We start from the raw sequence: 16523 nt of genomic DNA, 5'->3' as shown, positions 1-16523 counted from the left end.
AATCATATGCCCAAAAGAAGTGAGTCTAATACTTCGGGACGGAGGGAGTACATAATTAAAGTCCTAAAAATTAAAAATTACATAATTTAAATCCTAGAAATTAAAAGTTACATAGTTATGAATAAGAGATAACTTGATGTGAAAAATGAATGATGAATGTGTGTATTTATAGATAGATAATTTTGGGATTAAAATTTAAAAAAAATTCAAAAAACGGTAATAAAACGGCTATATTTTTGGGAATCTAAAATTATTTTTTTTAATATTTGATATTATTTTCGATTTTTTTTTTAAAAAAAAATCCAACGGATAATCCGTTGACGAATAGAAACGCACCACGTCGCCTGCTTAGCGGCACGAACGTGCTCGATGCATCGAGCAGCGCCGTGCCAGTGGCGAAAGCGCAGCGGCGGACAATGTGTTGCCGCGCTAGCGGCACGGACGGCGTCCGTCCCAGTGAGCACCGCTGCGGTCTGCGAATGCTCTAATATTATATGCATCAGACTTTAGAACGGGTGGCCGATAATGAGCATGAAAAATTTGTAGTGATTTGTACGGGTGATTTTGTCAAATATTATATATCATTATACTTTATTTATAAGATATCTCATAATTTAATTTTATATAGTTAATCATGTGATAATTAGTTATGATCATCTCCCTACAACTAAAATAATATCACAATTTAATCCTTAATGAGTAATCATATGATAATTAGTAATGCCGACCAACGATAATTTAAATGAAATAAATTAATATCCAAGTGTATCTTAGAAAATGTTAGATAACACTACTAGTTATTGACCCGACCCGACCCACCCCACTACTGACTCTCTAGTTTTAACATAATTTTAACTATGTTTATTCTAAACTTTTATATTAATATATATACTTCGTTTATTTTTAAAATTTGTCAATACTTTATATATTTTTTTAAATAATTGTAATTAAATAAATTTAAAGATAAATATTTATTTAATAAATAATGATAGTACTGATATTTTATGTAATTTTGAAATCGTTCTAATAAATGAACTATATAACTCAATTATAAAATCTTATAACTAACTTGATAAGGGCGTGATTTATTGCTAACTTTATTAAGTTACTAAATCATAAATACAGTGTATTAAAAATGTCAACACGATGATATTAAAATGTCAATACATAATTTTGTTGAACTTCAATATAATGTGTTGATATTATGCGTTGATATTTTGATGTCATCGTGTTGACATTTTTAATACACTGTATTGATGAGTTAGTAGAGTTAACAACTTAAATAGTTAACAATATAACGCACTCCTTGAGTGTAACTATTTTTTAATTTATAATATTTAAAAAGAATACATAAAAATTTATAAAAACATAGTACTCCATTTTTAGCAATTCAGCCCATCTTGCATCCGAAGTACTCCCTCCGTTCCATAGTAATGCAGACGGTTCTTTTCGACACGAAGATTAAGAAAAATTGTGTTAGGTGAGTTAAGTAAATAGAGATTAAAGTGGAAAATGAAAAAGGTAAAAGAAATGAATAGAGAATAAAGTAAGAGAGAGTAAAGTAGGTGTGGAAAAATGTGTTGACTTTTACTAAAAATGAAAATAACTCTTGTGAGGGGGTTCAATCAATCAGGGTACACAGTGGCCCGTTAGAGAGGAGGCCTTCAACCCACTGTCCTGACAGGAGCCCATCTCTCAAGGCCTCACACTTGTGCCTGAGAGATGGAAGCTCCCACACGCCAGTAGTGGAATTCGAACTCAGCTCCTTGTAGCAATATTGCTTCCCCGAAACCAACTGCGCTAGGCCCATGCGGGCAAATAACTCTATTACTATGTAATGTACCTAAATGACAAAATGACTTTATTACTATGGAACGTATGGAACGGATGAATTACTACTTAACAGAAATACACCTAATCTAGTTTGGTGATGGACTTGGATTGGGCTCCAAGCTCTGGCTTATGTGAGGCCAAGATCAGCCCAATTCGGTGAAATGATCAATAATCAATGTGCCCATTTTAATAAGGGTGGGTGTATTTGAAGTTGATGGATGTCAAATTGGGTGTGTTATTCTTCTACATCTTCAAATTTCTTGCGCTAAACGATACACAAAATTCTCCGCCGATTGCTGTCAATCGAGATGCATATATAGAGCGATTCAAATTTCTTGCGCAGAACGAATCATTTTCAATTTCTATAACTTCTTCGCCTATCTATAGAGAGGGAGTGGTGAGGCGAAATGGTGCTATGGGAAATTACTTTGGGAACGGCCTACTTTTTGGGTCTTAAACGAACCTACAGGCTTGCTCTCAAAATCCAACGGAAGCTCATCAGCCCTAAACGCCCTAGGATTAGGCAATTTCTTCATAGGTAATTTTCTTGTTTATTTATTAATTTATTGTTTACGGTTCTATTTTCTCGTTTTATAAAATTTTGGTGAGATCTTCTGTGTAATTTTCTCCAATTGTTGTGCATTGTTTCTCTTGACATGATGCTGATCCCAAAAAGTATATTTATGCAATCCAAGTTTGTTGTGGATATGTGTGCTGGAAAGCAAGAAATTCAGATGTTTCATTCATTCTGTTTTAGCTCCAATATCGCACAACATCAACATTTGTTTGAAGTTAATCATTTGTGCAGGGAGTATCACAATTAAATTCCAAACTTGCATCTTGCTCCCAAACCAAATGATAAAGCCAATGTTAAATGTGACCTTTGCATTTTTGCTTGTTCCTTCTCTGGATCATGGATATTAGGGAATTATTGAAATGCGAATTGCAGAAGCGTTTGGATCAAATTATTATTGTTGGATCCGAAGATATGTAACTAAAGAATCAGGAATAATACTAACTAGTAACTGCATATAGATTGAAGAAATATTGAAGATGTCTGTGGCTGATGACTAAATCTGAAAAGACAGTATTTTCTTCATCAATACTCTATTTTATGTGTTATGTTTTAGTTCTTTGATGTTGAACTTATGGAACTAGCAGTCATATGTATCATACACAGATGATGTTGGCATTTTAACCTGTTATCTGGTTTATGGACTGAAGATTTTTCTTCTGTTTACTTGCATTGTAGACGAACTCGGAATGTGTTTGATGCGGCACTTACTGTTCATCGCAAGGTACAAGAGAGGGATATTGAAGTTGGGCGGAACCTTGGCAACTGGATTCTGCGGTGGCTTGATAAAATGAAGCCTGCAGCTCAGATCAGAGGACAATCTCCACCAGCCCCTAAAACAAACAGCAACATGCCAAAGCAGTTGAATAATCAAGAAGGACTCCCAAAATCTACACATGAGAAATCAGACAGACATCTATTTGTTGCTTCTCGATCCATCTTATCTAAAACCCCTACCATCGAGATGATCATGAAGCCAAAAACGCCTATTGGACACAATACCCAGTACAGGCAATATGGTGCTGGTGGCTTGGAGTTTTTCACCATGGACCGCACAAGATTTGGCGCTGGGGAAGTGCTTAGGAATGACATAAGGCACTGGAGTATGTATCACTAATATGTTGTTACTTTTACTGTTTCTGTCTTTTAACTTGACCAGCTACTGCCAAGATGAAATCCTTGGAAGAAATTCTTGAAAATGTTAACCATGTAAATAAATAAGGTAGGACTTGATAGTTCAGGATTCGCTTTGCTCTAGCTGGAATTGTTTGTTCTTCTTGATGAACAAGTTTGCATTTCTTAGACAATCTTGTTTGAATCATACTGGCAAGCATGTTGTGCTTGGCCCTCTTTTTGCACTCTTCTATATCTCATTTTTCAGTATGGTTGTGATTTGTGAACGAACTGAGCTGAATGCCAGCTGGCTTTGAGCTCAGTTTGTTAAAGATATATGAGAACCGATCCTAACCTCACTCTTCTTTTTAATTGATAAATGAACCGAAATTAAAGACCTTGTCACGGTAGACTCGAACTCGACAACTTTGGCATTAACTACACGCACACTATTTCATCTCCATCAGTTCAATTGACCTTCACTTCTTCAATTTCAAGAGTTATGTAACAAGGATAAAAAAAAAATATGTAGTGGAGTACTGATTTAAACAATTTTTCAAGTGATCAAGGTTATAAACTTATTTAAAGGTTACTATTTTCTCTAAATAAAAAAATATTAAGAGAGAGAATAATAATTTAAAATGCTAAATTAATTCACATATGTTAGCAACACACTAAATACATCTAGTATAAAACTGAAGAGTGAAGACATATATCATAAAACTTTCCTCATTTAAGCCTCATAACTTTTTATCTACCAAATCCAATATATCCTGATTATTGAACCCTTTTGTCTTTTTCCCTTAACTCCAATACTGTATTGCAGAACTCGAACACCTTTTTTGGTGGCAATTGCTGAATTCCAGCTATTTTTCTTTCAGTATCATATTTAAGACACTTTCATCTCCAGATTGAATACAGATTTTGTTTGAAAATTTATAACTTTATTCATTTTTAATTTCAATTTGAATTGATAGTAAAAAATGTTTGGTTGAGCATAGTTTCTTTAAAAATATTAATCTTTTTGTGTGATTGAAAACAAAATATTAGGAGCTCATAATGAACTTACAAAGACTCTGAATATTAAAAAGTGAAGATTCCTTTAGGATGATGATAAGGAAAGCGCTCCTGACCTTTTTTCTTTATCTATTGACCTATGTCAGAAACGAAAGTTGTGTTATTGAATTTTAAGAAATTATTCAAATTTTATCTGAGTAAAAATGAAGTTAGAAGAGATAAATGCCAATTACTAATATTTTTGATCAATTTGATCAATTTATCACCGAGTGTATGAGTATGTTGTATACAAGATTGTAACTAAAAAATGCATGCTTATACATAAATTAAATTGGATAATTACGGACATAGGCCATTCTAGAGAATGAATAAATAAAAAATGCAACTGCAAAAAGTGTAACATTGAATAATGTATCAGAGATGGAAGTGGGAGACCCGGAATCAAAGGGGTTATTAAAGAGAAAACAACATAGGGCAGGGAGATGATTTAGGATTTTGTGTCGGGAAACAGCATCTCACATTGCTCTATTTATCCTCCTCATCCATCATTTTTCTTTTTTCTTTTTTTCCTTTTTTCGTCCATGATATTTCTGTTTGTTTTATTGATGGATGATTATGGTTTGCCCCTCAGAGATCCCTTTTAATTTCTTGGTATGTCGTTGAAACACGCACACACACTTTGAGGCATTTGTACGTTCATTTCTTGCTTCTTTCTCTCCTTTTCCCCTCTTTGTTATTGTTTTGAATTCAAGCTCCTAGTTTTTCTCTTATTTTTTTTGCTTGTGTTGTGGTGGAAATGGGAAATAGTTGTAGTAAATTGGTTCATTTTCTCAAGAATGTTGGTGTATTTATAAATGGAATTTCACCTTTTGTTCATGCATAGGCAATAGGGGCTGCAATAGCTCATCAATAACACTCTGGAAGGAGACCAAAGGTATGTCTATCTGCAGATCCATTCAATTAACAAATTGAAGCAAACAAATTGCTAAAAATGGTTAAATAGAAACATAATTTGTTAAACAAGAAGAATATGGCCTTTGTTGTGTAATGTGTAGAGCTAGATTGGTATAAATGGGGAAGGAGTATAACGGATCCCCAAAGCCTCATCAGCTGAACATGAGGCGAAAACGCATCACTTACATCTTAGGCGTCAGTTGTCTCTGTGTCATCTTCTACGCTTTAGGCGCTTGGCAGGGCCGCAGCGTCCCCCCCCCCGGCTCCCAGTTCTCGTCCCGTGTCGGCTGCGACGACACCCCGGCCACCAAGGGGGACTCCGACTCCCCCTCCTCGTCGGACTCCCCCTTGGTCTCCGACACCCTCGACTTCGAGAGCCACCACCAGCTGGTCATCAACACGTCCGAGCAGGCCGAGACGTTCCCCCCCTGCGACATGAAGTACAGCGAGTACACCCCGTGCAATGATCGCCAGAGGGGGAGGCAGTTTGATCGCGACATGCTCAAGTACCGGGAGAGGCATTGCCCCACCAAGGACGAGCTCCTTCGATGCCTCATCCCTGCTCCGGACCGTTACAAGGCGCCTTTCAAGTGGCCGCAGAGCAGGGACTACGCGTGGATTGGCAACATCCCTCACAAGGAGCTCAGCATTGAGAAGGCTAACCAGAATTGGATCCAAGTCGAGGGCGATCGCTTTAGATTCCCAGGTGGAGGGACTATGTTCCCGCGTGGCGCTGATGCTTACATTGATGACATTGCTGCCCTCATCCCCCTCAAGGACGGATCCATCCGGACCGCTCTTGATACAGGCTGCGGGGTAAGGGGTGGTCGTTTATTTTTTCGTATTGGTCTACATTGATATGAAAAAGTAGTTATCTACATTGGTTTCAGGTTGCTAGTTTTGGGGCTTACCTGCTGAAGAGGGATATAATCGCAATGTCTTTTGCTCCGAGAGACACGCACGAAGCACAGGTGTGGTTTGCACTGGAACGAGGCGTCCCTGCAATGATCAATGTTCTTGGCTCACAGCGGCTCCCTTATCCAGCTAGGGCTTTCGACATGGCTCATTGCTCCCGTTGCTTGATCCCGTGGTCCAAATATGGTAACATATGATATGAGTATGGATCATTCATAACATTTAGGAATGTGCATCTTTGTTCTTACATTGTGTTGTTGTAGATGGAATGTATCTGATGGAAGTGGATAGGGTGTTACGGCCCGGTGGCTACTGGATCCTCTCGGGTCCTCCCATTAACTGGAAGAAATACTGGAAAGGTTGGGAGAGAACTCAGGAAGATTTGAAGCAAGAACAAGACTCGATCGAGGATGTAGCCGCGCAGCTGTGTTGGAAGAAAGTAGTGGAGAAGGGCGATCTCGCTATCTGGCAGAAGCCTCTCAATCATAATAACTGCGTGGATCGCAACATTTGCAGCTCTGGAAATGCTGATGCAGGCTGGTATATGCATCTCTGCCTTCAAATGTGATCTGTTTTGCTAACACTCCTCTTTGATGAGTAGTAGGCATTTTGCTTTAGTGATGGTTCATTTGATGTGTATGGATATAAGGTACAAGGACATGGAAACTTGCGTGACACCGCTTCCCGAGACGCGTGACGCAGAGGAAGTGGCCGGGGGCGCGGTGAAGAAGTGGCCCGAGCGCGCATTCTCGGTCCCACCAAGGATCAGCAGCGGATCAGTCCCGGGCGTGACGGCCAAGACGTTCGAGGAGGACAACAAGATGTGGAAGGACCGGGTGGAGTACTACAAGCGGCTGGTTGGCAAGCTGTCGCAGGGGATGTACCGGAACGTGATGGACATGAACGCCCACCTGGGGGGGTTTGCGGCGGCCGTGATGAAGTACCCGGTGTGGGTGATGAATGTTGTTCCCATGGGGACGGAGCAGCCCGACACGCTGGGGGTGATCAAGGAGCGGGGGTTCATCGGGACGTACCAGGACTGGTGCGAGGCGTTCTCGACGTATCCGAGGACGTACGATCTCATCCACGCGGGGGGCGTGTTCAGCGCTTATCAGGACAAGTAAGGAATCGTCATAGATAGATACATATAGCAATGTTATGTGTGTTCTTATAGTGTGTTGTGTTATGTTGGTGTTGAAGGTGTGATATAAGGTACATATTGCTGGAGATGGATAGGATATTGAGGCCGGAGGGGACGGTGATATTTAGAGATGTGGTGGAGGTGTTGGTGAAGGTGAAGAGCATAGCTGATGGAATGAGATGGCAGAGCAAGATTGTGGATCATGAAACGGGGCCGTTTTATACGGAGAAGATTCTTGTTGCCACCAAGAATTATTGGACTGCTGATTCCAAGCAAAAAGCTCTATGATCTTCGGAAGATGAAAAATCTGTTTTGTTATTTTGGGATGGGAGTTTTCTACTCAAAATGCTGTAGTTGGATGTTGACAAGTTGTGCTTGATTTCGTGGTGTCAATAATTTGTGTAGTCACAAGTTTTGGCAGTTAGCTACATTTTGAAGTATGCTACCACTAATCATATAGGAGTAGTAGTTAAAATTAGTTTTCAGAGTAATGACCGATTATTGCTTTAATATTAGTAGTAGTACTATGATTCATCTAAAATTTTACTTTGATATCGGAAGATTCATAAATTCATTTTTTCTGATTGGCAAGAATTGTGTGATTTTCAATTATCGACCAGCGTATAAGTAATCATAGTAGATTGCTACTTACAATTTTATCATCAGTTCAGTTTATCAAGCAAAGATCTACCATTCTATAAGAATATAGTAACAAAATGGAACCATTTGAGGCTATTAATTTAGTCTCTGTGAGTCAAAATTGTTCTGTCAACCCCTTGTGTTAAGAATAATATACTATCTGTATAGCGTAACGGAAATAAGTAGTAGTATGACATAACTTTGCATGACTTTTAACGTGGTATAAATATCATTTAATTCATTACATCTGATAAATACTCCTCATTTGGTATTCATTCTTATTAGTACTAACCAATTTAGCTTTGTCTATTAACGGTGGATCTTTATTTATGTATTGTTCATAATTGCAAAATAAGCCATGACCCTCGATTACATATATGCCCAAAGTAGATAGGAAGCAATCACATTTGTCATTTCTAGTAAAGGAAAATCAAAGTATGGAAACAATAGTGGTAGTTGTGTGTGTGTGTGTGTGGGTTCTTGTTCTTCAACAAACAAGAGCTCCTGGGTTTGAGCTAAAACACCAGATACTAGCGCAGCAAAAATCAAACCAAAATCATTCATAAGCTACATGAAACCAACGATGAGACCTGCTGCACGTTGTCGTTTACCGACAACTCAGACGAGATATATATGTATATATGTATGTCTGAACATTTGATCATGTACCTAGTCACATATCCAGGATAAACCTACTCTTCTACCACAAATTCCTCCGAACCTGTTGCACAACACAGATTGAACAAAAAAAAAATCAGTATAGCTTGAAATTGAATAAAACCAGAGGGAAAACAGAGCTTAACTAAAGATGAAAGCATAATTTCATGCATCATATTAGTAACTAGAAATGAGATGCATATGAACTACTACTATATTTTTCCAATATTCTGAATTGCAGCAGCTGTAGTATTCACACTTAGGTTTACCACATGAAGCATTTCCCTCGTCCCATCCCCTTCCACTCCCTACCACAGCAAGCTAGGGTACTCTCAGCAGATGCCTTTGTATGAAAATATTTACACGTCACAACTGTGCTATCATGTTCTTGAACATTCTTTCTGGACATCTTTTTGACATAATATAGTTAGAGGTGTGAAAGGGTAGAATCATAGATCACACCTACAGATTTTTTGGACATTCATGGTAAATTACAACATATGCTAAAGCCAAACAATCTAATGAGAGTGAGCTATAAGATTTTTAGCAAAGGTAATGCTAGATTCAGCTATACATGAATGCAAAGGACTAAACTAGAATTGGTTGATCTTCATTATGCCCTGCACTGTCCATATGGACAACCAGGCCATTCATTTTCTACTATTTTGCTTATCTCATCAGCCATTATATAACCGCAGTCGACCGTTGGTCCATTGTTCGGCAAGGGCTGCAGATACTTGTACATATTTTCCTACTAAACTTTAAAGGAAAACCAATTCTACTCACTATCACTGTATGAAATCAGTTACCCCCTTCCCCCATCTCCGCCACCCAAATTGAACACAAACGATGATCACCGACAAGAATATACCAAGGGCTCTCCCGTAGAATTCCTGCAACATAAAACAGTACTCCAGCAACTAAAGCTGTCCTATCAATTTTCAACAATTTGAATCTTCTTTTTCAACACAAAAATGTTAAAAAGGTCAGAATGCACATACACAGTGAAATGCCAATCACAAACGCAGAATCTCCACTTATAAAATTTGAAGATGCCATTAATTTCCCCCAAAATAAACACTCTTACTAGAGCACTCTCTTTCAACCCTAAGGCAATGTACAACAAATTGATGGTGTCTCCAAAGAAAATTTCTTATACAGAGAGGTTTGTGCGATTCATACCTGAACGAGACAAAATCGAATCAAGCCCAAGAATTATCAAATGCGGCGGATGTGATCGCCTGCGAGAACTCCTGAAAACTGATCCTGCCGTCGCCGTCGGTGTCGGCCTCGCTGATCATCCCGGTGAGCTCCTCCGCCGTGAGCGCGTGGCCGAGCTTGGCCATGGAGTGCGCGAGCTCCGCCGCGGTGATGTAACCGTTCCCATCCCGATCAAACATCTTGAAGAGGTGGCTGAGCTGCTCCTCCGTGTAAGGCGACTTAGCCGACAGGAGCTCCGGCGCCACCAGCGCGACGAACTCCGAAAACTCCACCAATCCGTTGTTGTTGGTGTCGGCCTTCTGAATCAGCGCGTCGATCTGATCGGGGCTCGGCTTCAATCCGAGCGAGCGCAGGAGCGAGCCGAGCTCCAGCTCCGTGAGGCTGCCGTCGTTGTTCCGGTCGAAGGAGCGGAATATCTCCCGCAGCTCCGCCAGCTGCTCATCGTCCAATTTGACGGCCGGCGCTTTAGCGTTCATCTCTACGATTTTCCCTCCAAAAAACAAAAAAAAAAAGGAAATGTTGGTTGAATTAAAAAAGAGGCGAATTAGGGTTGGGAAAAATGATGGTGCGTGAATTGTCGATCTCCGCTGTTGTTGATGCAGCAGCTGATCCAACAAACTCGCAACACTCAATTATCTTCTTCCACAACGCATAATTTTTCCTCTCCCTTTCGCTTCTGTTAATGATCCACCACTTTCCGAATTGCTGGCAACCAAGCTGATAAATCGGATCTATTTTCAACTTTTATTTATTTATTTGTAAATGCCGTTTTGATTTGTCACGTAGTAGATACATTTAATTCTTTTTTCTATACTCACTTATTTATTTCATCTAGATGTTGTTGTTAGATTGTCACTACTCCTATTTAATTAGGTGCTGATACAAAGAATAAGCCTTAATCATTGTTACTAATAATTTATCTAGAATTTGAAGAAGTCAATTGCGGCAACAAGATTGACCAAGTTTGATTTTGGATGATCCTTTACTCTAATAATTTGATCAAGGCAATTAGTAATTTATTAGTCACAGCTTACTCTCTGAATTCATTTAATCACATATGGATATGGGATTAGAATTTCACAATTGGATTTGTTGTTAAATGGTTAATGAGTTTTTTAAAGGAAATTATACAAATATTAATTAATGGTATGTATAAAGTGTTTGATTGGCGGGAATTGCGTGAAGGAGGGCACGTCATATTCATATACATAGTCAACCGCAATACTTTATTTTAATTTGTGATCCAACCAATCCCCACCTTCTAATCATGAAATGGGTACCCACTTTTTGCCTTTATTCAATATTTATGCTTCCTATATAACGACTAGCCGTATCAATCCAACTACAAAATTAAATAAATCAAACAAAAATAGGAGAGAATTCGGTGAAAAAACAAATCATACTTTAAAAAGATATGCTTTAATCCGAAAACTCTAATTAAACAAACTTTTTATAGTTACATCACATGATTGTCAAACTTTAATAGGAGTACACTATTTCTGAAAGTTATGATAACTAGCACTTAGTATAAAGCATTTTCATTTTTTATCTTTCATCTTTGCCTCAAATTCATGGTTTCATCTTTGGATTTGAACATTGCTTTATGTGAAAATAAAATTGAAAATAGAGAAGGAATAAATTTGCTATTAGATGGTTTCATCAGTATTCCCTTTTTTTTCCCTCAAGTATTAACATCTTTACCGTTTGACCAACTCACACATACACTGTTCCATCAGTAATTCATCAATCAATATTAAGTGTTAGTAACATGTATTATGCAAAAATTGCTTAATGTTAATATTTGCAATATTGCTCAAAATTCGGTTTGAACGTAGATTTGGGGAGACTAGCAATAAATGTTCATCTTTTCAGTCATCCAAATCTCTCTAAATTTGACCGTCATTTTTATTAAATCATTCACGCTACCTTGAGTAAGAAAATATCAATAATTCTTATTTTTATTCATAAATTTGTAAGTAGTACCTAATTCTTATCTTGATTAAGTGTGCAAGTTCTTAAGATGTTTCTATTGGTTAAATCACAAATGAGTAATCTCCAACCAATAAATTTAGAGTTCGAGTCATCTAATTAATGTGCTTAATAATGTTGTATGTTTGTAAGTTGTAACTAAAATATTAACAAATATTATTACTATCAAAATTGAAAAGTTTTTTTATAATAAAGTTCCAATTAATATGGGTCTTCGTTTCCTTTTGACTTTGTGGAGAACTCATATACTCCATACAGTTCCAAATTTCCAAGAATGTTCCGAAGTTCAAAGAGTTGCATTCTTGTTCCCGAAATTCTAGAAAATATTTTAACGTTTAAATGCTTGCGTTTTTTCAGTCTAATTAATTTTTAGCAAAAGTCTTGAAAGTTTCTCGAATCTGATTTTTCAGGATCGAAAAACCGACGTGGATCATTTTTCGCTCTCTATGTATTTAAATAAAATCGTATACAATTGAATCTTTTAATTTTCAGTAAACAAAATGAATTTTTTTCATTATTTAGTATTTATGATTATCAGCATATGATTCGTCCACCATATCATACAAAGGTACAATACCATTAAACAGTTGAGTAGACTTCTCCATTGACCTAATGACTTCGATGAATTTCATAAGTCAACAAGTGATTGCGTGTGGATTGATCTAATTCAATATTTTGATTAGGTCTTTTTGGTCCATAAAGTCAAGTCTGTAAATTATGGAGTACTACTCTCTAGGAAAGTTCTTTGAATTTTGCCGTAAATTTGTTCATAAGAAATACAACAATACACATTTTAGCTTAGATAACTCTACAATAGAATAATTATCCATTTTAGCAAACGGACACTAAGTATATATGAGTTGCATCACTACAACAAAAATGGAATATTAACATCTTTTTGCGAATCTGCATATATCTGGTGAGATCCGTTTCGATTTTGTGTTTATTAGTATCAACAATTTCTTAATGGAAAATAATTAATAACATAATGTCTAATCTATGACATAGTGTCCTTAATTTTTTTTAATAATTACATTTTATATTAGGACTAATATAGTCTAACGATATTTTAGATAAAGAAAACAAAATTATATTCGTCCAACATATTTAGATTTCAATGTTTCTATCTAAGATATCGATCGTTCAATCCTCGAATAACATGATCGAATTATTTTAAATATCAAAATAACACATACTCCAATACCTAATTGTGTTCGTCTTTTGTATTCATTAGTAGTATGTAGTAATTTTTATTAATTATATATAGTTAGTTCATGCTCATTTATCTAAACTCGGGGAAATTAAGCATAAAGATCGGTCTTAATTAAGAGTATGGCAACTGTAAACTTCAGTCTTTTAATTGATTCTATTTTAATTTTCAAAATGACGAAAATTGATGCTAAATTAGCAACTTTGAATTTTGTAAAATCTTCAACAACTCTGAAATTGTAACATAGTACTCCATGTTTAATTAGTTAACCAACTCAAGCATAGTTAAGGCAAATTTGGACTTTGAACAAGATACGTACGGTTCAATGTGTGCAACAATGTTTACACATAAAATGCCAAAATTAAATTTCACACACTATTTAACGACAAATTAACATAAAAGTAAGGTGGTGCTCTAATTAAATACTACCAATTAAAGTTGTAATTTAACCTAGTACCCTACATATGTTTGGGAGATACTTTAAATGAGTATATACAAATTTTAATTTACAATTTTTCTTCCCTTTTCTCTAAAATCGTTCTCTTAATTTGGGGTATACAGTTTCTTCACGCAAAAATGGGAAATTCAAAATTTGAAACCTCCCTCATAAACTACATATGGTCCAAACTGCAAAATGCAAACTGTACATTGCTAGGAAAAGTAATGGGACACAATAAAGAAAAAAGGATGCTCCCCTCCCTTTCATGTGCCATTTATATCAGTCCATCTTCAAAATAATACTAGTAAATTTTAAAGATCTAATTTTCCATCAACAAACTTGAATTTGCTTATCTTATATGCAGTTTATCTTCATGTGATTTACTCTGCGCCTAAATCATAAATGTGTCTTGATGTGAAAATACGTGTAAATTCGAATTTTCGTTAATGCCAAACAAATAAAAAATAACGCCAAGTTGAGGTTGAATTATTTTTAAAATGAAAATTTGATATTGCTAGAGCTTTTTATTTGGTAAAAATTGTGCTATGGAAAAAAAAAACTGATTTTCAATTTTGAAATTTTTATTACTCCCTCCGTTCCATAGTAATAGAGTCATTTTGCCATTTTGGTACGTTCCATAGCAATAGAGTCATTTCTCTTTTTAGTAAAAGTCAAAACATTTTCCACACTTACTTTACTCTTTCTTACTTTATTCTCTCTTCATCTCTCTACCTTTTTCATTTTCCATTTTACTCTCCCTTTATTAACTCACCTAACACAATTTTTCTTAATCTCTGTGTCGAAAAGAAATGTCTCAATTACTATGGAACGGATGGAGTATTTGATTTGGTTATAAGAAGATGAGGAGGTAATTTGATTCTCAATTAGTATTAAATTTATGCGTTTAGTTTAATTATAAAATATTCCATGAGTAGCACTAATATTATCACTAAAAATAATTTAACCATGCAAAGTAATGGTGGATAGTAATTTGAGAAGAAACGCTTATATTAATATTGATATTGATATTGATATTGATATAAATGAATAAGAGGAAGTCAATACCCGAACCAAGCAACCCTTGCTATGTGGTGAGGCCATCAACTATGAGCCTTACCAAGTAGCAAGGAGCCGCATCTTATATGGTGCGCTCTTGACACCTATTTTCCTACTCACTCTAACCCTAATTTTAATTCACTGCAACAATTAGTTAATGTCTAAAACCAGAAGACAAATTAATTTAATTCGGCGGAGGGGGCGTCGGCATTGAGAAGGGTGGTGATCTGCTGCACAATGTTGCAGAGGTGGTGGTTGATAGCCGTGACGCTTGAGAGATTGAGCTTTGCGTTATGCATTGTGCTTGCCAGAACTTGGAGGCACACTGTGAGGAGGCATCCTGATTCATTGTTGCTGTCAGTGCTTGGGACGATGACGAACCCCATTGGTAAGACCGGGATGCACGATGGATCCTCGCCGTTCATCACCATCTGGATCGCATCCACGTCCACTGTCGCGTACGCTACTAAGCTCCCTGAATCATCCCAGCAGCTCTCTTGCAGCACCAGCTCCACACTTTGTGATGAGTTGCTTGCAACCTATATATATGTATAATCACAATTTTAAAAAAGAGAATTCATAAAAACCCTAACTAATAAAATCAAATGGTGGACCTACATTGATGCGAAGAAGAGAAATGCAGTTTCCTGGATTGGAGCCATTGGCAATGTGAGCTACTTCATTCAGTGAATTCCCATTTGAGAGTACATCGATCTGTTAAACAAGTTCATAACTAATTAATTATTTATATGCACAAAATGAGCAGAATTGGAAAAAAAATATGTAGAAAATGGAACCTGAGCTCTGGAGCGTTCGTCTCTCAAGAAATCGAAAACCTCTTTGTGTTGAAAGGGCAGCCAAGTAGTGGAGACGGCGCTGAGGATCAAGCCGTTAGGCTGGCCGGGGTCGGTGACTCTCCTGGTAGTGATCCGAACAGTATCATCAGCAGATTCAGAAAGGGCTGTCCAAGATTGGCCATAACAAGTGCTTATGTTGAGGCAGAATGTCCGAATCATCCTCTGCGCAAGATTCATCACACTTTTTCGTGCTTCAGGCGATGGGATCACTGTCATGTATTACCATTAGTTAGAAATTTATTCCATCTTTTCATCTTAAAGTAAAAATTGTTATACCTCCAAGATCAGATATGTTTCTGGCCATGAGGCTGGCAAGCCTCTCGCACTGCCGCTGCAGAACAGCGAGCCACCGCTGCGCCCCAAAAGCCTCACCACTGCTGACTAGACTGCTGAAGACATTATTGATCTGCCCATCTTCAACCTCAGCATGCTCCACCCAAGTTACCTGAAAAGAACATAAAATACTCATGTTAAACGTGGTGCAATTATTTAATGCGTACATTAATGTGATGTGTAAATGAATAGGCAATTACCGTTGAGTATCCATTAGGCATGTCCTGAATGATGCATCCAGAAGGGCGCCTCTTGTAGTAAGGAAAGGATGGAGAGTAATCATTGTGGAAGCCGTCCATTGGGAAATCGACTATAGCCCACGTTCCCTCTTCTGCGTTGTGCTGGCAGTACCGGAGGAAATGAGCCTCTCGTGTTGGAACTAAGGGAGAAAGAACTTGCAGCTCAGCATACATCTGCCATTAATTGATTGAATGTTAATCTCATAATTACGATTTTAATTCATTTGTGTTAAATCTTTGTCAAGATTAGATTAATACTTACCAAGTGAATAGAACCAGTTACATGTCCAGGAGCCTCTGAGTGAACTACCTGAAGTGTTTTAGCTCGGGAAATGA

At 37.2% G+C, this 16523-nt stretch overlaps 4 protein-coding genes and 1 long non-coding RNA gene across 5 annotated transcripts; 2 read left to right on the top strand and 3 right to left on the bottom strand.

The window, feature by feature from the left end:
• Positions 1 to 2048: 2048 nt before the first annotated feature.
• Positions 2049 to 3765, top strand: LOC125212000. The gene is made up of 2 exons (XM_048112000.1): positions 2049 to 2371; positions 3086 to 3765. Exons 1-2 carry the CDS (start codon positions 2241 to 2243, stop codon positions 3522 to 3524), a joined length of 570 nt encoding a protein of 189 aa, XP_047967957.1. The 5' UTR covers positions 2049 to 2240; the 3' UTR covers positions 3525 to 3765.
• Positions 3766 to 5384: 1619 nt separating this feature from the next.
• Positions 5385 to 6540, bottom strand: LOC125215209. Its single transcript, XR_007175221.1, has 2 exons — positions 6403 to 6540; positions 5385 to 6300 (listed from the first exon to the last, which is right to left on the bottom strand). It is a non-coding gene; the product is annotated as an uncharacterized LOC125215209 (long non-coding RNA).
• Positions 5609 to 8124, top strand: LOC125215207 (probable methyltransferase PMT18). The gene is made up of 5 exons (XM_048116559.1): positions 5609 to 6307; positions 6382 to 6592; positions 6670 to 6946; positions 7056 to 7526; positions 7607 to 8124. The coding sequence occupies exons 1-5, from the start codon at positions 5609 to 5611 to the stop codon at positions 7833 to 7835; spliced, it is 1887 nt and encodes a 628-aa protein (XP_047972516.1). The 3' UTR covers positions 7836 to 8124.
• Positions 8125 to 8530: 406 nt separating this feature from the next.
• On the bottom strand, positions 8531 to 10882 carry LOC125211254 (probable calcium-binding protein CML18). Its single transcript, XM_048110981.1, has 2 exons — positions 10026 to 10882; positions 8531 to 8907 (listed from the first exon to the last, which is right to left on the bottom strand). Exon 1 carries the CDS (start codon positions 10538 to 10540, stop codon positions 10046 to 10048), a length of 495 nt encoding a protein of 164 aa, XP_047966938.1. The 5' UTR covers positions 10541 to 10882; the 3' UTR covers positions 8531 to 8907; positions 10026 to 10045.
• A 3830-nt stretch (positions 10883 to 14712) lies between these two features.
• On the bottom strand, positions 14713 to 16518 carry LOC125210375 (homeobox-leucine zipper protein HDG5-like; the record flags this gene model as incomplete). Its single annotated transcript, XM_048109932.1, has 6 exons — positions 14713 to 15297; positions 15377 to 15472; positions 15556 to 15824; positions 15892 to 16060; positions 16149 to 16361; positions 16450 to 16518. Coding segments are annotated over 6 exons (1176 nt in total), but the record flags the coding sequence as incomplete, so codon positions are not given.
• Between the last annotated feature and the right edge of the window lie 5 nt (positions 16519 to 16523).

Source organism: Salvia hispanica, chromosome 3 (assembly GCF_023119035.1).
Source record: "Salvia hispanica cultivar TCC Black 2014 chromosome 3, UniMelb_Shisp_WGS_1.0, whole genome shotgun sequence".
In the NCBI taxonomy this organism is placed as follows: Eukaryota; Viridiplantae; Streptophyta; class Magnoliopsida; order Lamiales; family Lamiaceae; genus Salvia; species Salvia hispanica.
This window is presented reverse-complemented; position numbering and strand designations above follow the sequence as displayed.